Source organism: Rana temporaria, chromosome 3 (genome assembly GCF_905171775.1).
Source record: "Rana temporaria chromosome 3, aRanTem1.1, whole genome shotgun sequence".
NCBI classification, from domain to species: Eukaryota; Metazoa; Chordata; class Amphibia; order Anura; family Ranidae; genus Rana; species Rana temporaria.
Genome location: NC_053491.1, coordinates 198,397,221 through 198,419,723, shown reverse-complemented (window position 1 = coordinate 198,419,723; position 22,503 = coordinate 198,397,221). Strand labels below are relative to the sequence as shown.

The window sequence follows — 22,503 nt, the reverse complement described above, 5'->3', positions numbered from 1 at the left end:
GGGGGTAAACCTTCTGGGGGGTGAAGTGGATAATGGGACTATGAGAACACCCAAATTATGAAACAAACGCATGTTCTGCCATGGCTACACACTGACTATTGTACCGTTCTGTGGGAAGAAACGTTGGGGTCTGGGCTGACATTGTGCTTGCTGGAAGCAGTGGATACGAAGGGCATTGTCTGTATCCAATGTGGCAGCAGGTTGATATAAACACTTCCGGTCAGTGTAATTCTAAATAAAGCTTGATATTGTCTTTACACAAGAAGGTGGAGGAGCGCCTTTCTGCTCTATAGGGAGAACCATCAGGGATCCTGGTAGAGATATGCGGAGAGGAAAGGGTGCACGTCTGTACGGAGAAAGGACCCGGAAAGAGATGGGAGGAGACTGAGGATAGACAGGAGCAGACGGGAGAGCAGAGCTGGAAGAGAAGCTTGCTTTCACTGGTGACTTTGTATCTTTGGGACCGGATGGCAACAGTCACTTATAGTAAGAGAATATCTATGTATAATGACTTCACAAAGAAAGGGCTTACTGTTGTATCTTAATGTAACAAATCTGTGTACACAGTGGTGTGTTGCAAATAGGAGAGGGACCACTGGTTGTCTCTATACAGTTGTAGGAGTGTTGGATTTTCTATTATTATTATTATTATTATTATTATTATTATTATTATTATATAGGAATTATATAGCGCCATCAGTTTGTGCAGTGCTTTACAACATGAGGGCAGACAGTACAGTTACATTGCAATACAGGAGGGATCAGAGGGCCCTACTCCTTAGAGCTTACAATCTAGGAGGGAGTGTCAAGTGATACAAAAGGTCAGGCATGCTGCAAGGATTTTTGACATTTGCCGCCCCCTGGCTCCACCCCTTTGCCCTGCCCATGTATACCCCACTTTTTAATGAAGCGCCCGTGAAATGCAGCCTCGCCAGCGCCCGTGAAATGCAGCCTCGCCAGCGCCCGCGAAATGCAGCCTCGCCAGCGCCCGCGAAATGCAGCCTCGCCAGCGCCCTCGAAATGCAGCCTCGCCAGCGCCCGCGAAATGCAGCCTCGCCAGCGCCCGCGAAATGCAGCCTCGCCAGCGCCCGCAAAATGCAGCCTCGCCAGCGCCCGCAAAATGCAGCCTCGCCAGCGCCCGTGATATGCAGCCTCGCCAGCGCCCGTGAAATGCAGCCTCAGCCAGAGCCCGTGAAATGCAGCCTATCAGCGTCCATCAATTAATGTTTGCTTTCTTTTATGCATTCATTTAGGAGTCGGGACACAGACACAATCCTCCACCACTGCTGCGCCTCTGACACTGTGTGCGAACGGAGCAACGGCTGCTGTCAAGACTTGGTTGCTTGCTGCAGAGAGAAGAGAGTAGGAACACCAGTGGCCTGGTGCCAGTGCCGATCCTGACCTCCCTGGGGCCCTAAGCAAACTTCTGCTAAGGGGCCCTGTACGGCAGTGAAAAATGGGTGTGTTTACGGGAAATAGTGGGTGTGGCTTACATGGGCGTGGTCAGAGTCTGAGTTGAATGAGGGATAGAGGGAGAGAAAGAAGGTGGGAGAGAAAGAACGGAGAAAGAAAGAGGGATGGAGGGACAGCGGTCCCAGATTCTACACCACAATAGAAATCTGTGTATTCCAGAAAGTTTAACAAATCAGCAGATAAAGATCCTCCAAAACATCTGGTGTTAGCGCTTCAATCATCCCGGCACCATGGTTGTTATGGTGTCAGGATGATTGAAGCGCATTATTTCTATTATATTATTACATTGTAATATAGAATGAAATTATTTAACTCCACCATAATGCAGAAATAGTGGAAGCCCGGAGTCCCCCCTTCCATCGGGTATTCCCAGCGGAGTCCCCCCTTCCATCGGGTATTCCCAGCGGAGTCCCCCCTTCCATCGGGTATTCCCAGCGGAGTCCCCCCTTCCATCGGGTATTCCCAGCGGAGTCCCCCCTTCCATCGGGTATTCCCAGCGGAGTCCCCCCTTCCATCGGGTATTCCCAGCGGAGTCCCCCCTTCCATCGGGTATTCCCAGCGGAGTCCCCCCTTCCATCATCAGGTATGAAGCCATAGCAGCAGAGACTCACTCCGCCGCCATTACAGTTACAGAGTGGACAGGACAGTGGAGAGCCGGTCGGGTGGCTGCCAATAGGAATTGAGCTGCGGCACCGCCCACCCCCGCCCCTTCCCACATCATTTCACAGACAAACATCAGTGGGGCGGGAGTTGGGCAGTGCCACAGCTCAATTCCTATTTGGTCTACAAGAAAATGGCGGCCGGCTGAGACATTGTCTCTAGCGGCGGTGACGGCAGCTGTGGGGAAAAATCGGGGGCCCCGAGTATTACTCAGGGCCCTACGCAGCTTGTGTAGCTTGCGTATAGGGCGGATCGGCCCTGCCTGGTGCCCTAGGCAGCACAGCGCCCTAGGTGGCTGCCTAGTTTGCCTAGTGGTAGCACTAGCCCTGAAAAAGGTAATGGCTGTGGGGGATGAGATGATGACAAATTTAAAGTACAGTTGTTAGGTGAGGGCAGGATAGGCTTCTTTTGAAGAGAACATTTTATAGGGATCGCCTAAAAGTGGATCGAGTAGGAGATAATGGGACAGATTGTGGTAAGGAATTCCAAAGGGATGGGAGAAGCTCAGGAAAAGTCCTGGAGGTGAGAATGGGGGGAGGTGACAAGGAAGCTATAGAGCAAGTTTTGGGAGGGACAAAGAGGACGATTAGGTTGGTATTTTGAGACTAGGCTAGTGATGTAGCTGGGGGCATCCATTGCCATACATCACCCGAACAGATAGCGACGGTAAGGCACACATACAGGTACTGCATTAACCGCTTCCGGAACGCCCCACATATATAGTCGCTGCAGGTCAGCCCAGCTGCGCAAAATCGGTATGTGACTGTGCATGCGTTTTAGGGGGCGCACGCGATGCTGTGATTGGAAACGGCAGGAGCTAATTAGCGGGACCAGCAGCCGCAATGGCCACTGCAACCCGCTGATCGTTCCCAGGAGAGACGGATCAACCATCTGCTTGTGTAAACAAGGCAACCGGTTTGTCTGTCGCAGTTCAGCTAAAAATCGCACTACCAGTAAAGAATAAAAAAAAGGTTCCTAAACTTATCCTGTAGTTTGTAAACGTTATAACTTTTTTGCAAACCAAGCAATATACGCTTGTTGTGATTTTTTTTACTCTATTTTTGGGGGGTATGTATTGTAGCAGAAGGTAAAAAATATTGTATTTTTTTATTTTATTTTCAAAATTTTCAGTCTTATTCTTTTTTTTTTTTTTTTAATGAACGTGTCATTTTCTTTTGTTGAACCTGCTGGTTTAATGAAAAAAAATCTCCTTTATGGCCAGCCTTTTTTGGGTGAAAACTACCGATTTAAAAGAAAATTGTACGAGCGAAAAATGTTTGCCCCATTTGGATAATTTCAGAGGAAAACTGTGTACTGGTGATCAGATTATCGCACGATCATAAAAAATATAAGTCAAGTTGGATCTTTTCTGATCAGTTTTAAATGTTTTACTTTGCTATGTACTAATTGTTCTTATTCATAAAATTGTATGATACATTTAATGCTGTAATACTTCTTGACAGATATTGTGCTCTGTCATTCAAACTAGTACTTGTTTATTGAAACTCAATACAAATTTATTGTAAAACAGATTATCGCGCTATTGCTTCTAAAGCGGTATTTTCATGTGAATGGGCCTTTAGTCCGGTTCAAACTATTACGATGCGGGAGCCAGTGCGGGTTCTCCTTCACAGGCAGTTCACACTGCCCTCTGCAAACCGCTGCCAGTGTCAATACAAAGTTAAAGCAGAGTTCCACTGGTTGTTAAGTTTATTAAAAGTCAGCAGCTACAAAAAGTGTAGCTGCTGGCTTTTAATAAACAGACACTCACCTGTCCCACGGTCCCAACGATGCGGCCGCCCGATGCCTCCTCTCTCCTGCCGGCATTGTAAGTGTGGGCACCCGGCTGTGCACCGCACATGCGCGAGTCGTGCTGTGCTCTGTCAGTGGCCAGGTAATCTTCTGGAACCTGTGACGTGTCCCAGAAGATTGCAGGGAGGGAGGGGTCACCTAGGGGAAGGATTTGTGAATCCTGTTTACTGCTTTCCAGGGCTCCATTAGGGAGATTTAACCACACTTTCTGTTCTTCTGACAATGTCTTACCAGACAGGAACTAAGGAAAGCTCTCATCCCATCGCTCTCATCACTCCATCCCAATTTTTTTTTTTGTTTTGACATAACTTGCATAGCAGGTCCTCTAAATGAGTTATTGGCACTTTCTGTAGGGTAAAGATACTGATTTACTAAGGATTTTTTATATTTCCCTTGTTCCCATTATTTGCTATTGAAGTGAATACATAGTTGCTTTATTTACTATGTTAAAAGAAGAGAGTCTGCTCTTTTAGTAAATCAGTCTGTATGTTTCTTTCAGTTGAAGAAAGTTAGGCTGCATTCACACCTGAGCGTTTTGTCGCCTGAAGCGCGACCCTCCAAAATGCTAGAGGGGAAAAATACATTATTCTCAATGGAGATGGTTCACATCTCCACTCCAGAACGCCTGATGCCGATCGCCTGAATCTCAAACAAGTTCCGGACCCTTTTTTGTTGCGCGAATTTGGCGTTTTTATTTCCCATAGAAAGTAATGGAAACACTTGATTCAAGCGACTAGCGATTGCTACGGGCGTTTTGTCGCTTTAATCAATAGAACATTTCACCCAGGCAGAAGATAAATAAAATCTACCAACATAGCAACAAGTGATGAAAAGATGATGATTTATCCTATTGGCTAAAATAAAAATCGTCGGACGACGCTGTATGCAAACGCGCAAATACGCTGGAAAAAAACGCCCGAAAAACGACCAAACAAGCTACGCTCAGGTGTGAATGCAGCCTTAGTAATTTGCTTGCCTTTGGAGATTCAGATTGGCATTGCATGATGGTGGTGGTATTTATTATTATTAATATTATTACTGTTACTGCTGCTACTACTGTTGTCAATCAAGACACCCTGACCCTCCCTTTTTTATTGATTCTTCCATATTTTTTTTACAGAAAGTTCATCTTTAAGAAACAGGTCCTCCAGTCTTTTACAGAACAAACCCCATTTGATTGGCCAAACCGACTGGACTGCCACTCCGTATGGTCCCATCACAGAAAGTTCAACAAGAATCTAATTTCCAAGCCATTATCCATAAGCCAATCGGGACGCTTGTTACATGGGGAAGGACATTGTGTTCCTGCAGGCTCAGGAGGACATGGGGTGCAATTAAGACAGCATGAGAATCACTCGAAAGAGATTGTGCTATAGCATAGTCTTCCTGTACTGTGTCTTCTCTTTCTATGCTGCCTACAATGTCTTCTTCAAATCGCTACACATGTCCCGGGTTCACAGAGTGGTGAACAAAAAGGAGAACAACAGAGGTATGTGCAATCTATAGCATCAGCAGTTCTGCCCTGCTCTTACTGAGGACCTGCTATATAATAAAGCATCAGTATTTACAGACTGTGCTCCATGTTGGCGATCAGCTTGTATTTTGCAACCTTAACAGTAACAGGTTGACCTAGATCAGGGGTGTCAACCTCAATTGTATCGTGGGCCGCATCAGCATTATGATTGCCCTCAAAAGGGTTGTATCTGTAAGATTAGATGTCCAGTGCATCCCCTTCCCTTACATTAGATGTCAAGAGAGCCCCCACCATCAGGAGCTGAGTCCCCCACTCTCCCTTACATCACAGTGCACCCCCCTTCCCTTTGCTGCTGCTGGGAAGAAGCTGGATGCATTGCTTGAAAGTAAGGGTCTGGAGTAGGGCTGCAACTAACGATTATTTTCATAATTGATTAGTTGGCTGATTATTGTTTCGATTAATCGGATAATAGCCTTTAAAAAAAAAAAATTGCATTTTTACATTTTTTTTTGGGCCAATTTGTTGTTGGGCAGATTACAAAACACAAATTGCCGCAAAAACACATTACATGCTTTTCTGCAGCTTCTCCATTGAAGTATATTGAACCAAAAAAAAAATAAAAAAATAGCACTGTTTTGCATCAAAAACTCATTGTTAAAAACTCCAAATACGCAACAGCTGGAAAAAAATCATGGATGTGAACGTGTCCCATAGGAAAACATGTAAATGAACTGTAGTGTGTTTCTGCAAAAAGCACCAAAAAACAGAGGTGTGAACCCAGGCCTGAGATGTTTAGTAACATAATAGGGTTAAAAAAACTAAAATAAGTACAAAAAGAGCAAATAATCGCTACTGTAAGGGGTTCATTTTTTTTTACTGTGGGACAGAGAAAGTAATATTTACAGTAGCGACTTGCTTTTTTGTACTGTAAAAGGGCTAATTTTATTTTTTTTAACCCCATTATGTTACTGCCCGATTAATTGATTATTAAAATTGTAATTGATTAATTTCATAATCGATTAGTTATCGATTAGTTGTTTCGGCCCTAGTCTGGAGTAGGACTGGAGGAGGGCTGGAGCTCTCCTGCAGGTGCAAGAGCCATATGAAATGGCCTGGAGGGCCGGATTTGGCCCGCGGGCCTTGTGTTTGACACCTGTGATCTAGATTGTATAATATATGCATTATTTTAACAATCTGTACACTTTCCTTTAGACCTTATAACTATGTAGTGCAAGGGTTTTTGATTGGATACAAATTAAATGGGTTGCTTAGGTTTTTTTCCTCCATATAGTTTTGGTAAATGTAAAGGAAATTATACAATCAGATTGTAGCATTTATAAAATGTTATAGATCTGCAGTCACAGAATTAAAGGGTAGGGATGGAGTGGGCTACCAAATCCCTCAGTCAGCTAGAGAAGACCCCCTGCACAATTTGCCTTCCAGTGGCTCCATAAAGGGTCAGATTATGTTTAAATTCCTGCCCTAAACTGGGACTTTCACTGTTTCAGGGGCACAATTCTTTGTTTGGCGTTGAGGGGATTTCTGTGCAGTCATTTTTGTTTTTATCAGCTCTCTGTGGTTCTCATAATTGGAATGCTTGGGATGCAAAGCAGAATGTGCATTGGGGTGTAATTCTAAGTATGCTCATGCCTTATGTGAGAAATATATTATTCATTTGACAACTTTGTGTACTTAAAAAAAAAAAAAAAAAAGGTACATTTTCCAAAAAGACCTTGGGGTGTTTGCTCTCCAAAATGTGGGCATTATGTGGGTGTTTCTACTGTCCTGGTGCTCCAGGGTTTCCAAAAGTGATAGGTAGTCGGGAAACTAGATGTGTACTTTTATGCCTCTAGAAAGCCTGAAGGTGCTTCTTGGATCTCTCTGTGTTAGGCTGTGAAAAGGTCTTGTGAATGAAAACAAACAAAATGTGGCACTCACATAACCAAACAAGTTTCAAAATTGGCAACTTGCAAATAAAGACGAAAGTAGCGCTTGTCAGACCCACCAGGGTCGGGAGGTTCACAATGCAAGGAAGAATCTAAACAATCCAGAGCATCCATTGCTCGATTGGGGGAAGAAGTCCACCAGATGGTGCAGTGTGCCCCCTAGACGCTGGTGGTTGCGGGATGCCGAACACCAGCAGCCGGGGGTAATGTCAGCACAGGAGGCAGGAAAGAGGGACATGGCTAACGCATTTCAGAGCCACCCACGGCTCTTTTTTCAAAGCGAATTGAGTGCTGGTCCTTAGCCTCTATAGTGGCATGCGTCTAGGTTTAGTTTTGGGCAATATGTTTTGTGAGTAATGAAGATACACTGCAGCGGCCATACAGGGGACCTTAATGCTGCTGTGCTCAGTAAATATCGGTGACACAACCAGTAAATATCGGTGACACCACCCCTTGTGACATCAATGACCCAGCATGCTCTCAGTCAATGACATCACAAGGGGCGGGTCCACCAGGTGACTTTAACGACTGGCCCCCTCCCCTAAGTTATTAAAGAGCAGGATCTGGGGGCCACCTTGTTAAAGGGGGCTTCCGGATTCTGATAACCCCCCCTGCCCACAGACCCCCACAGCCACCGGCCAGGGTTGTGGGGAAGAGGCTCTTGTCCTTGAATTATTTTTCCCATCATGGGCGTGAGTGGGGCCCCATGTCAAGTTTTGCCTCAGGCCTCACAAAGCCTAGAGCCGCCTCTGAGGAAAAGTGTGTAAAATAAAGGATGTGAGTGAAACAATATTTAATAAAAGATTAAATGGAAGTTCTGAGTGTCCCAGAACATGGTGCGCCATCTGGTGGACTTCTTCCCCCTTTCGAGCAGTGGATGCTCTGGATCCTTCCTTGTGCTGTGAACCTCCCCAAACCCTGGTTGGTCTGACAAGTGCTAGTTTATTCTTTATATGTAAGTCGCCAATTGTGTTTGGTTATGTATAATGCGGCACTTAGAGTGGTGCTGCACAGAGATTCCATAACATCTCCAGGGAGCTACCTTCTGAGTGCTGCTTTTTGCTGAGTCTGTCCCCCATGATCCTCACCATTGGGATCATTCTATTGCTTTGGCTCATGAACTCTGCTATTACCCATCCTTTGCGTCATCTACTAATGACTGTGAAAAGGTCACTCAGGAGTAGCAGAATGTGTTTTGGGGTTTAATTCTAAAGCCTCGTGCACACTGGATATTACAAAAAAGCAAAAAACTTTAGCTGTAGAGCCTATGTGTACATGAACACAGGATAACATGCTGGGGAGTTTATTGCCAATTTATTACCATTCTTCTCTCAGGTTGCTGTCTTGGAAGACTCCTAGAAAAATGTATTTCCGATAAGTCTAACTGTGATTTTTTTTTTTTTTTTTTTTTTTTTTTTTTTTAGGCTCCCTCTACTTGAATAAAGAACAGTGGAATCCTTGGGAAGAAAGTGAAAAGAGCATCAAAGCGCTCCATGTGAAGAAAGCAAAAGATAAATGGAAAAGCTTATTAAACCGTGAATCCCAACAAGAACCTGCTAAGCTCAAAGTACAGATATGGAGCAAGGCTGCTATCGGTGGGTGAGACCTATATCAAAATATGTTTCAAAGTGGAAAATTTAGTTGCAAGAATCTGTAGTTGAAAGTTTGTATTTGCATAAGCTTAGAGTGATTCTGTTCTTAAGCAAGTTCACTATAATTTTCATCCCTCCCCATCAGCAAAATCCCACCTTACTTTCTTTCCCCTGCTACTTCGTTCAGCCGCTGAGTGAAGTAAAGACAGAAGGTTTTTTATCTAAATGCATTAAGATAAACATTCTGGCCCGTATTCACAAAGGACTTACGACAGCATATCTCCACGTACGCCGGCTTAAGTCCGAATGTGCGCCGTCTTATCTTTGCGCCTGATTCATAGAATCAGATACGCCTCACGGTTGCCAAGATACGAGCAGCGTAAGTCTCCTACGCCGTTGTATCTTGGGGTGCATATTTCCGCTGGCCGCTAGGGTCGCTTCCGTATATTTCTGTGTTGAATATGCAAATGAGCTAGATACGCCGATTCACGACCGTACTTGCGCCCAGTGTATTAAAATACGCTGTTTACGTAAGGCGTACGACCGGCGTAACTTTACCCCTCATAAAGCAGGGGTAAGTCATGTTGGGTATGGACGTCGGAACAGCGTCGTAATTTACGTTGTTTGCGTAAGTCGTACGTGAATGGGGATGGGCGTAGGTTACGTTCACGTCGACCTAAGCATTGAGCCGGTGTAATTCAGAGAGAAAATTTGACGTGGTACTGAGCATGCGTGCGCATTTCGTAAGGCGCGTCATTTACGTGGGGTCACGATTCATTACCATACAACACGCCCCCTACCAGCCTACTTTGAATTAGGCGGGCTTACGCCGGCACATTTAGGCTACGCCGCCGTAACTTAGGGCGCAAGTTCTTTGTGAATACTGCACTTGCCTGTCTAAGTTGCAGCGGCGTAGCGTAAATAGGATACGCTACGCCCGCACAAAGATGTGCCTTTCTACGTGAATCTGGCCCTCTGTGTGTAGCAGCACCCCCCCAATTTACCTACCTGAGTTTTTTTCTCTCTCCAGCGTTGTCCACGATTCGCTGCCTTCCAGTACACTCCTCCTGGTTGGCAGAGACAGAGCAGTGGTGCTATTGTCTCCCATGGCTGTCACTCAGTCAGTCAGCCAATCGGGAGAGAGGGGGCAGGGGCTGGTCCGGGGCTCTGTGTCTGAATGGATACACGGAGCTTTGATTCAGCTTGGTTGACCCTTATAGCAAGCTGTTGACTGAGGGGCACTCAAAGGAGGGAGGAACTAGGAGCACAGAAGAGGGACCCAAGAAGAGGAGGATCCAGGCTGCTCTGTGCAAAACCAGCTGCACAGAGGAGGCAAGTAAAAACAGCCTTTACAATCACTTTAAGTTAGAAGTTGCCAGAGTTGTTTCTTTCACAAGGCTACGGACCCCCTTATGACAGTGCTGATTATTATGGCGCCTATCATTCTACTACTAGTCTATCTTGTGGATTACCAGCACAGCAAGTCCCTTACATATAAACGTTCAACTTGCAAACTTTCGTTCAGCGGGCCGAATGATAAAAAAAAAACTGACAGACCGCCATACCAACACAAGCAATGTTTGTGCAGCAATCTCCCATGCTGTGCTATTGTGTTCTGAGAGGGGACTCCCACCCCCACCAGAACACACTGATCAGCACCCGCAGCCTTTGTCTGCAAGCACTGATCTTTTTTTGGGCTTACGAATAACTTGGACTTGCGAACGAGCTCCCGAAACAGAACTTGTTCGTAGGTAGGGGGCTTGCTGTATGAATTTTTGTATGGGTAAACAATATACAGTCAGTCCCAGGGTTACAAACGAGCCAGGGACTGTTGGCTTGTTCTTAAGTTGAATCTGTTTGTAAGTTGGAACAGGTAAAAAAAAGTAAGTGTAGCTCCAGCCAAAAAAAATCTATTAAGCTTTTTGGATAACATAGGGAAGGGTTATCACCCCTGTAACATTTGTTTTGCTGTCTGCTGTTTTGCTGTGAGATTTCACCTCACTTTATGTCCCAATGACAGTTGGATTTTGAAAATTTTAGGTTGTTAGGGAAACAAGGATTGGTTATAAAGCATCAGTGGAGTGGAGACACCTTTTATCCCATAATAACTCTTACAGGAGAGAATTTCCCTTCCTAGGGGTGGATTTCCACTCACTTCCTGTTGTCTCCCTCTGTTTGTAAGTAGGGGACCGCCTGCACTAGTATATGATAGTATGGCAGAAAATACAGTGTTCTAAAATAATCAGTTATTTGTGTATTCTGTTCTCTGTAGGACATTACTTATGGCAGCACATTTTAGAAGGACCACTTGAACCCACTGATGTCAATGCTCAGTGGAGGGAAGGCAAACTGAGGACAGGAACAACAGAATTCAGGTACGTGACATCATACTACTACTACTAATTTTACATGTGATTTTCTAAGAAACCCATTCTCAAAAATAGTGTTTGTACTCTATGTGTATATACTGTATATATGTGTGTAAAAAAAAAATATACGTGTGTGTGTGTGTATATGTGTGTATATATATGTATATGTATATATGTATATGTATATATATATATATATATATATATATATATATATATATATATATATATATATATATATATATATATATATATATATATATATATATATATATATATATATATATATATACACACACCGATTAGGCATACCATTGGGACCACTGACTTGTGTCCATTTACCACTGCATATTCAGTCAGGCACACCAATAAAAATGGGAGAGAGCTCAGTCTTTGTTTAGGTGGAGCAGATCAGAGCTAGCCTGGTGTAAAGGGACATCAGTTAGCCTACTCCCAACCGCCCATAGAGCAGAGCATTCAGAAACTGAGAGTCATCCACCTGCTCTGCTCCAATCAGCAGGAAATCTGCTCACAGACTCCCCCCCCCCCCCCCCCCCCCCCCATCAATCGACTTGAGTGCAACCAGCATCCTGGAATTTTAGTAATGTGATTAGAAGCATTTTCTCTTCCTTCTTCATCCAGTTGCAGAAAAGAAAACACATAGGGCTGGATTCACGTAGATCCGCGCATTTTTACGGCGGCGTAGCGTATCGTATTTATGCTACACCGCCTTAAGTCAGAGAGGCAAGTGCTGTATTCACAAAGCACTTGCCTCCTAACTTACGGCGGCGTAGCGTAAATGGGGCCGGCGTAAGCGTGCCAAATTCAAATGAGGATGAGGGGGGCGTGTTTTATGTAAATGATTGGTGACCCGACGTGATTAACGTTTTTACGAACGGCGCATGCGCCGTCCGTGTACATATCCCAGTGTGCATTGCTCCAAAGTACGCCGCAAGGACGTATTGGTTTCGACGTGAACGTAAATTACGTCCAGCCCCATTCACGGACCACTTATGCAAACGACGTAAAATTTTCAAATTTCGAGGCGGGAACGACGGCCATACTTAACATTGGCTACGCCACCTAGGGGGCAGCTTTATCTTTACGCGGCGTACCTCTTACGGAAACGGCGTATCTTTACTGCGACGGGCAAGCGTCCGTTCGTGAATTGGCGTATCTAGTCATTTACATATTCTACGGCGAAATCAACAGAAGCGCCACCTAGCGCCCAGTGGAAAAATTGCACCCTAAGATACGACGGCGCAGGCCGTCGTATCTTGGCTAGGTTTAATGCCGCGTACACACCATCACTTTATGTGATGAAAAAAAATGACGTTTTTAAAAACGTCACTTTAATTGACTGTGTGTGGGGGAAAACGTCGTTTTATGTCTTGTAAAAAACGACCAAAAAAAATTGAAGCATGCTTCAATTTTATGTGTCGTTTTTCAAAAGTGCACTTTTTACTTCACAGAAATTGACCGTGTGTAGCAAAAAACGTCGTTTTCTAAGACGTTTTTTCATCCACGCATGCCCAGAAGCTACTTATGAAGCAAGCTTCAATGGAAAAACGTGGTGGAACGTAACCTCACTTTGCAAGATCATTGTGAGAAAACGATGGTGTGTAGGCAACTTCGTCTTTGAAAATTGAAGTTTCAAAAACGTCATTTTTTACTTCACAGAAAGTGTCGTTTTTTTTCATCACATAAAGTGATGGTGTGTACGCGGCATTAGTGTATCTCAGTTTGAGCATACACTTAAACTTACGACGGGCTTAGATTCCGAGTTACGTCTGCGTATCTATTGATACGCCGGCGTAACTCTTTGTGAATCCGGCCCATACTGTTGATGGGGGAATCGAGTGATTTTGTTTTCTGCAACCTGCGGTTAAAGGAAGGAAAATAGTATCATCTATGGCCGCCTTTATTTGAGGGGATAATGTATATCTAAATATTCCTAGCCCTGCTTTCCTATCTACAGTATATAGCTGGAGGCTCAAGATCTGCTATAAGATGCCTCCTATATCAAAGCACGAAACAAACAATTCTTTGTTAAACAACATTTTGAGGAGCTCTACTGAATCCTTGCAGCACTCCTTTCTTTTTGGTATCGTTCTTAGATATTCTTGTTCTCTAAACTAACCCCTGAAAACAGAGACCTCTTGGAATGTAGATGGCCTACCTGCTATAGTCTATAAAAATGTTTTCAATCCGTACAATTTCTGGACACAGTAAAGTATTTGCATTGGTTAAGCAGGCCATTAATTATGTAGCTACCTTTCCTGTAACCGCTCTCCGCTATTGTGACTGATACACACACACACACACACACACACACTAAATATATAATATAATATTAGTGTGTGTGTGTATATCTATATACAGGGCTTTTTTTCAGCAGGAACGCAGTTCCGGCACCTCCAGCTCTGAATGTATGTAATGGCAATGGGTGCTGGGGTGTACTGGAGGGTCTATTAATGCTGGCTGCTGGGGGATCTATTGTTGCTGGGGGATCTATTGTTGCTGGGGAGGTCAGTTGTTGCTGGTAGAGGATCTATTGTTGTTGGAGGGCTCTTATGCTACTGGGAGACAATCGTTGCTGGGAGACATCAACTGTTGAAGGAGGGATCTATTGTTAGCTGGTCAGAGTCTATTGTTGCTGGCTACAGGTGATCTTTTTTACTTCCTATCATATACAAATTAATTAGTACTACAACTTGATACTTGGTTCTGAATCCATTACTGAGAGGTGGGTAGGGGGTGGAACCAAGGAATGGTGCTCAAAGGTTGGTAGGGAGTGGAACCAAGGCATGGTTCTCATAGGTGGATAGGGAGTGGAACCAAGGAATGGTGCTCGGAGGTTGGTAGGGAGTGGAACCAAGGAATGGTGCTCGTAGGTGGGTGGGGACTGAAACCAATGAATGGTGCTCAGAGGTAAGTAGAGGGTTGGAACCAAGGTATGGTGCTCGGAGTTGGGTAGGGGGTGCACACAACAGGTGACTCAGAAGTAGGGAGTTCCTGCACCTATTCTCTGAGAAAAAAAAGCTGTGTGTGTGTGTGTGTGTGTGTATGTGTATGTGTATGTATATGTATATGTATATATATATATATATATATATATATATATATATATATATATATATATATATATTGACGGGGGGAATAATATATTCACAGCATTGAAGCTTTTAAATAGAGAGAGGGAATACAGCTCTAAACAGAATAGCCAGAGGTAAATTCAGGCTGACAAAGAAATGAAGCCCCATCAAAAGGCCTAGCAGGGGTGTCTCCACAGCGTTTCTCTGCTCCAAACGAGTTTAAGACCATTTTGAGCCTCACTATAGTTGGAAGGTAGAACCTTATAAAATGATACAGCTACCCCAACTTTTTTATGAGTTACAATACCCCTATTTTTTTTGTGTTTTAAAAAAAAAAAAAAGTTTTTAGTGAACTTATTGTAGACATCAGGCCCCCTAGAATTAAATGTTAACATTTATACCTGTCCTGGAAAGAGAGTCCCTGACCCTCGACTGCATTATCTAGCAGCACAGGATTGTACAGGATGATCTTATCCAGATGTTGACATCACTCCTTAAGAAAGAACCAACTCCGCTCTGAATGCTGGTGCCTTTCAAACCCATCATATGTGATCTAGTCCCAAATGAAGGTAATCCTCATCTACCGGGGCTAATGTGTACTCCTCTGTGGCACAACAGATACCTCACAGAGCTAATTGACCCAGAACGCTCTGAGTTATGGAACAAAGCATGCATCGCCCTTTCTCTGTTATACCTTTTTAATACATTTTAATCCTTTAAAACATTTGTAGGTAGAGTTCTTTCTATCTTGATCGGTTTTGAATTCCTGTAGCTCTGTCATTCCCTAAATAATCAGCAAAGCCTTAAAAACCTAACACTATATAAAGTGTGCAAGGAGGGGCTAATATCTAAAATATACTACTCTTCTTGCCAGTTCATATAATCCCATTGTCAGAAAAATGAGTAAAGGACCTAGGTCTAATTACAGAGTAGTGGCTTAAGAGTTGCACAGTTCTTTCTATTAATTGGAGTTTATTTGGCTTCTTTAAGAATGTACCACTTTGTTAGCAGAGACTCCCCATTGTGCCCTCGGTGCACACTGAGACCAGGAGGGCTCATTTTATATGTTCCAGAGATGCCAAAAAAATGGTCTAGTACTCACAAGATGTGTTTTGATATCCTAATTCGATTACATTGCTCTCCCGAGTCAAAATCTGGTCTACTGGAAACTTTGACGCTTTCCTGTAACAAACCTTATCCGCAATAGGCAGGACCATAGGTGTGCGCAGCCTATTGCATTAGGGTGTGCACACCAAAGCCCAACAACACACTACCGATGACTCACTATGTTCATTCAGAAAGGGAAATTACATATTTACTGGCCTCTTCCCCACTCCTAAAACATACCAGCAACAACAGCCGATAGGAGAGGAGGGAAGCTCTCAGCGCTGCAGGGGGAAAGATGGGAGCCAGGGCAGTAGGGGAAATCTGTGCTGCTCAGGGTGATTAGGGTGTGCCTGGGCACACCTGGCACACCCTGTGAACACACCTATGGGCAGGACCAGGAACACACTTGATCAATGACTACCTCCAACAACATGTCCTTTGATTAGAAAATCTGAGCACCATCTTACACTCGGAAAGCTTAATAAACCCAGGGATAGTTCTCACAAATTTGAAACCATTTGGTGGGAATGGCTTACTGACTACCAATTTAGCATCACCTGCTTTAATCCCTAACAGACTTTTGAGCAAGAACTGTGCCCAGGGTAGATTAATGATCTGTTAACACTCTATTCTTTACTATTATGTACGATTGGTAAATAATAAGTGCATGGACTACCTGCTTTTGTAAGTATTGGCACTGTTCTTTAATACTTGATCTGTTCTTTCTATTCAGTCTGTACCCCCTACAATTCACATTAATATGTCATACTTTCTGATTGTGTTTGAAGCTCTTGTATGCTTCTCTGTGATCTGTAGTGAGTAGGTTGTACTTTAACTCCCTTTGACCCTGTAAGCCATGTTCTGTCTTGGGCCTCTTTTTCACATGGGATGGATCCGTGATGATCCGCCCTGTGAACCTCCGCTTGCTCAGCAGGGATCGCTCTGCTGATCCCCGCTGAGTCGGCGGATGACCGGGCGGTCCCCGCACACTGTGCACGGACTGCCCTGTCAGATCTCCGCTCTCCCCTATGCGGGGATCGGATGAACACGAACCGTCTGTCCGTGTTCACCCGATCCACAGACGGATGGGGGAAAATAGGGTTTTCCTCCGTCTGCAGAATCGGAGGATTGCTGACACCCGCTATACCATAGGGATACACTTATGTCCCTTTTTCATCCGTAAACCGATGGATGAAAAAGCAGACATACGGTCCGTCCGTGTGAAGGAGCCCTTACTCTGCACTTGTTTTTGTTTTCTTTTTTTCTATAACCACAAAATGTGATAATTAAAGAATGTAGTTACTCTCCAATAAAAGCTTTGTATTGGTGCACTTTCAACTTCCAACACCCGTTTCCCCCCATTTGTGTTATATGCTTTGGTTTCATACCCACTAACTTGCAATAGGCACTGTCTTGCTTTTTTGTCTTCCCAACGACATATGGATGTGTATTTATGTCTACCTGTACAACTGTCCTCTTTGTACCTTGTTAAAAAAAATATTGGAAAAGAAAAGCTTCTTGATGGGGGGGAAAAAATGCAGACCCCTAGAGGTGTTTGTAACATACTTTTTTTTTTTTTTTTTTTTTTTAAGCATAGAACTCTTGAATTTGAAAGATATGGCAGTTTGTTGTACGAGGGAGAGCTGTCTCCCCAACACATGCACCTTTGTAGTGGCCCAGAATGGGGAAGTGAGTGGGTGGGCCAGCTCTTGGCCTTGCCAGGAACTATCAGAATTTGCATATCCTTGCTTTCAGGGCTCTCATATATTTTAAGGTATTGTACCCATGTATCCAGTTTAGCGGATAAAGTAATAAAGGTTTTCTTGTTTTATGAACTTGGAAGCCCCTTTTGAGTTAATGTAATCACATTCTTCTATAGATAAATTAAGAATGTGGAACATTAAAGCGGAGGTTCATCCTCAAAATGAACTTTCCAGCATCCTTAAAGTGGAAGTAAACCCATCAATTTAACAGTTTGAAAAAGCAGTTACATTCCTGGCATGCCAGGAATGCTAACTGTCACATTGGTTGTGCTCTCAACCAAACTGTCAAACCATCCAATGGCTGGTATCATAACTGATCACATATCCAGCATCATGGCAGTTGAAGATTAAACAGAGGCCAAGACGCACCTTAGCAGCCGTCAATCAACTCCTCTTCGCTTAGAAACGCCCATTCCCCGCAGGATTCCCCGCTCAGAGCCGGAAAACAAGGGCTCATATAACGATAAGTACAAGTAAAAAAAAAAAAACAGCATACTGCAGATGTTGGCAGTATGCTACAGCTAATGTCAAAAAGTGGATTTTTGGGTGAACCTCCGCTTTAATTTAGCAATATTTTTGTAACCGCTATTTTTCTTTTCCTTTTTTTTAATAGCTTTATCACTGGGTCTGCAGTTGCTCCTGGATATTTCTCAGTGGAAACATTGCATGTTGTCCTTGTTCTGAATGGCAGAGAGGAAGTGAAGATTTCTTTCGCTACTCAGTGGCTGCAGTATGCACAGACATTGGTTGAAAATCACAAGCTCCACCATGTTGCTGTAGTAATGCTAGGAAACGAACAGTGCAATAATGACTGGATCCTTCCATATTTGAAGCAGAATGGAGGGTTTGTGGAAATTCTATTTCTTGTCTATGACAGCACTTGGATTAATAAAGAGAGTATTTTTCAGTGGCCACTAGGAGTTGCTACGTAAGTATGTCAACGCTCTGACACTGCTTACAAAATAGTTTTCTGATATATGTTCTGCCTTCCTTATACAATATCAACATTTTTACAGGTATCGAAATTTTCCCATTGTTGATCCAACTTGGTCATTGGTTCATGATTCCAGGCCATACTTATGCAACTTTCTGGGAACTGTATACAACAACTCGTCTAGAGAGGTTCTTATGGCGGTTATAAAGAAAGAGGGATTTGATCAGCTTTGTTGGATCTCGCCTAGAAATCAGTAAGCTGTCAAATTATGCTTTACTAATTTACATTAATTTCCTCAACTGTTGTCCTGTTACTTGTAGAGGTTACACATATTTAAAGTGCATATAAACCTTAGCAGTGAACTTTTTTTGGTCTGTTCAATATATAGCGCTGAGTTTTGGTGTTCTGTAACCCAGCTTAGAGTGACATACAAGGCAAGTGTTTTCACCCTAGAAAAGAAAGTGTTACTGGCAGGCAAAAAAAGAAACAAGAAAAGTAATGCAGCCATCACATCCAAGATTCCGATTCAGAATACTTTATATGTAAAGGGAAATTATTAAAATACAGTAATGTTCAACAAAGACCGCACAACATCGCAATATGAATGGAACACGACACAATGGCACAAAAAAATACCAATAACAACAAATGGTACCAAGTAAAACTAAATGTAAAAAAATCCATTGTAATAATGGGGTATGTCTAGCTCAGTGGTAGATGCATTTTCAGTGAGTTCACAGCCAACAGGAATTTCAGGTTTTAGGGTGTGGTAGCCCACTTTTATTAAAAGTAACAAATGAAAGTTCATTCATGCATGGGTTACCCACACAGGGGTTATTTTCCCGAAAAAAACAAAACGAACATGCCAAGCTACCTGGCTCTCAAGGCTCACTCAGCCTTGGTCGCAGTACAAAGCTTTGCAGGCCCACTCTAGGAAGGGGCTCTCTTGACACTCCAGGCTTTCACACTCCTCCAAGACTCAGTTTCCTCTGGTCCCTCGGTCTCCCTCTCTCCCCAATGCTCTTTGAAGTCTTCAAATTTCCAAACTTACAAAATCCAGAGAAAACTGTTTCACAAATCTTGTGCTGGAACATTTCAAATTGCCTATTTGAGAGTCCTGCATCCATTTTACACTCATTTTACCAGAGACAGGTGCTCCCCCTATCACACCATCTATAAATACAACATAGAATAAATAATTGAAAAATAAAATCAAGCTGCTAAAATGCAAATTGTACACCATGTTCTCTAGCATTACCCCCAATAATACCAACATACAATAAAACCTACATACAAATCCAGATCACAAACGAGATTAAATACTCAAAACCAGCACTCACAGAGAAGAATTATATAATTTGATGGCCGCAGACATAAATTATTTCTAAGAACTGGTAAGCTACAATATAATACATTTTTGTTTGTGCATTTAGATAAGCTTTAAGAGCTGTTAATGTATTTTTAGAGCCTTCCAGAAATAACTAACAAAAGTATTAAAAATATGTTTATCCCTTGTAATGCCACCACAAGAGTCCATTGTCTGTTCACTTGTGCAGCTTAAGGTTTTTTTTTTTTTTTTTTCGTCTTTGCTAAGACTATGGACATCAAAGTACTTGCTCCTTTAGGACAGTAATTCACATATATGCAGTGACAGGGTGGGTGCCTAGAGGATCCTTCCCACTGTCTAAAGCTGCCCACACTGTCACTGGAACTTTTCCATTTGGGTGGGGGCTATCGCATTTTGAATGTATTTATCAGTGGTTTATCACTTGCTGATCATAGTTATTCTTTGCATTAAGAAAAAAAAATCTGTGTGCAGCAGTCCCCCCTAATACCAATCAAAGTCAGTGAGCCAATAAGAGAGAGGTGACAGGGACGAGCCACGGCTCCATGTCTGAAGGGACACACAGAGCAGTGGCTTGGCTCAGGTGCACCCATAGCAAGCTGTTTTCTGTGGGGGCACTTGGCGGGGAGGAGGGACCCGAGAAGGGGAGGGTCCGAGTTGCTCTGTGAAAAACCACCACACAGAGCAGGTAAGTATAACATGTTTATTTTTAAACATTCAAAAAATAAGACTTTTTAGTATCGCTTAATTTTTAAAATGTCCAGTAGTTGGTCCTTTTAAGGCAACCGTCATGAAAATGTGTAACCTATATCTCTTAATGAAAAGCAGTGGTGACCCATCCATATGGAGCGCAGGGGCGATTGCCCCCCCCCCCCCCAATTCATACGCCTGGCCCCTAATCTACATGCTGGACGCATGGATTTCAATGAGGTGTGTGTTTTTTACCACAAAATTGGAACCTCCCAAGACCCGATTGGCTGGGATTCTTGGGACTCCAGGCCAAGGTAAAGGCGGGAACACCGCCTTCTCATCTGTCTCCCGCTCAGCTGGTACAAACCAATGCTGGGCTGACAGTGGCCGCATCGGACAGCAGATTTTCCCATGTAATCGCCCATGGAGTGATTGCCTGCTGTTAAGGCGAGATCTCCTCTGTACACAGTGTGATTGCACCCAGAGGCTATCAAGTGTCCCTAACCACAGGTAATCGTTCCATGCACAATCACATCTGATCACTAGCAGACAGCATAACTTGGCTCAAACAGTTTTGAGTAAGATAGTTTAAAAGGAAAGATGAGTTGACCGTAAACTTGCTATCTAATAAAATGTGTTATTTTCCCTGCTGCTGGCAGTGGATGAATTGGATTAATTTTACACGAGTAAGTCATGAATATTTATGTTTGTGTTTTGTAACAGGTGGCAGCCGCAGGAGACAAATGAGAGTTTTAAAAGTTACAACGATGCACTGCTACAAAGTGACCTTACATTAAGCCCAGTAGGAATAAATACAGAGTGCTATAGAATTTATGAAGCTTGCGCTTATGGCTCTGTTCCTGTAGTAGAAGATGTGATGACACCGGGGAATTGTGGAAACTCTTCTGTGTACAACAATGCACCTTTGCGGTTACTGAAGTTCTATGGAGCACCGTTTATTTTCGTAAAGTCTTGGAAAGAGCTTCCTAGCATTATAAATAAAGAAAAGAACATGAGTTTACAAGAGAAAATCCAGAGGAGGAAACTAATTCTAGAATGGTACAGGCAATTTAAATTAAAACTGCAGCAAAAGTTTACTGAAACACTTGAGAAGACTTTTCTGCATAGTGATACGTGAAGGATTATTTGGTCAAAAGGAGGATTTGACTTTGAATAATATTTATGGTGGACATTGTACTTGGAATAATGCCCTCTAGTGGTTTATTTCACAATCCTTAGAAAAAGTGCCACCAGTGTGTTTCAGTAACAGTTTTTACAGTGCTATTGGATCTGCGCTTTTAAACTTCAAACACATTTCTTAATCTCACTATAAACCTAGGACTGCAGCTGGGATAAGGTAAATGTGGTTATTTATAAATTCCATGCATAACTCTGGGAAAGTTTTCAAGATGTAAATAGTAATAAACTATTAAATACCTCTGCATTGTAAAATGGTTTGATGTGTGTTAGCCACTGGAACACCAGCGTGTGTGTGTGTGTATATATCCTGTTGTTACCTGCCTATTTTTCAGTGCTGTGATAGTTTGACACTTACTTGGTCATGAGATAATGTACCCAAATACATTTTTGTAGAATTTTTTGACACATAGCTTTCTTTTGGTGGTGTTTGATGAGCAATGGTTGGGGAAAAAATATATATATAATTAGTCGTTACCCTCTGACCAAGAGAGATGTGGATCACATAAACACGCGACAAGACTTACAACATAGATAGACCTGAAGTGTGCCTTGATGGTCTGGTCAGTATGCCAAGAAAAGTGGGCAAATGACTCGGATAGGGAAATGGCTTTTATTGATTTCTTGTATTTATTGAGCTATTTTTTCCTAGTATATTGATTACGTGGTCTGGTACTCCTTGTTGGGAGGCAGCTGAGGCTGCTCTAATTCGAAAAGAATGTCCAGAGAACTGACTGGCGTTTGAAGCCCAAATTACTTAGGAGGATTCTGACATGCTTGACAAACTGGCTGCCACTCAGGGAGCTGGCTTAGAAAGGGTAGCAATGAGCTACCATCAGATTGGCTGGGTAGATGGAGCAGTAGTCGGTCAAGCACTGTCACTGGGCGTCAGGCGTTGTTTAGTCTGAAACAGGTTGATGTCAACCCTGGGGCTTGTTTGTTGCATTTGCAGACTGTGAGAGTGTAGTTGTTCGAAAGCGAGTTGGGTGGTGTCGGAGCAGTGTCTGACTGCCGGAGCCGCTGACTGTAAATTCACTAGGTCGCAG

General features: G+C 43.2%; 1 protein-coding gene across 1 annotated transcript; it reads left to right on the top strand.

The window, feature by feature from the left end:
• The first annotated feature begins 256 nt into the window (after positions 1 to 256).
• On the top strand, positions 257 to 21,857 carry RXYLT1 (ribitol xylosyltransferase 1). Its single transcript, XM_040344105.1, has 7 exons — positions 257 to 486; positions 5,066 to 5,434; positions 8,790 to 8,960; positions 11,230 to 11,332; positions 17,905 to 18,219; positions 18,308 to 18,478; positions 20,984 to 21,857. Exons 2-7 carry the CDS (start codon positions 5,290 to 5,292, stop codon positions 21,396 to 21,398), a joined length of 1,320 nt encoding a protein of 439 aa, XP_040200039.1. The 5' UTR covers positions 257 to 486; positions 5,066 to 5,289; the 3' UTR covers positions 21,399 to 21,857.
• Positions 21,858 to 22,503: the final 646 nt, after the last annotated feature.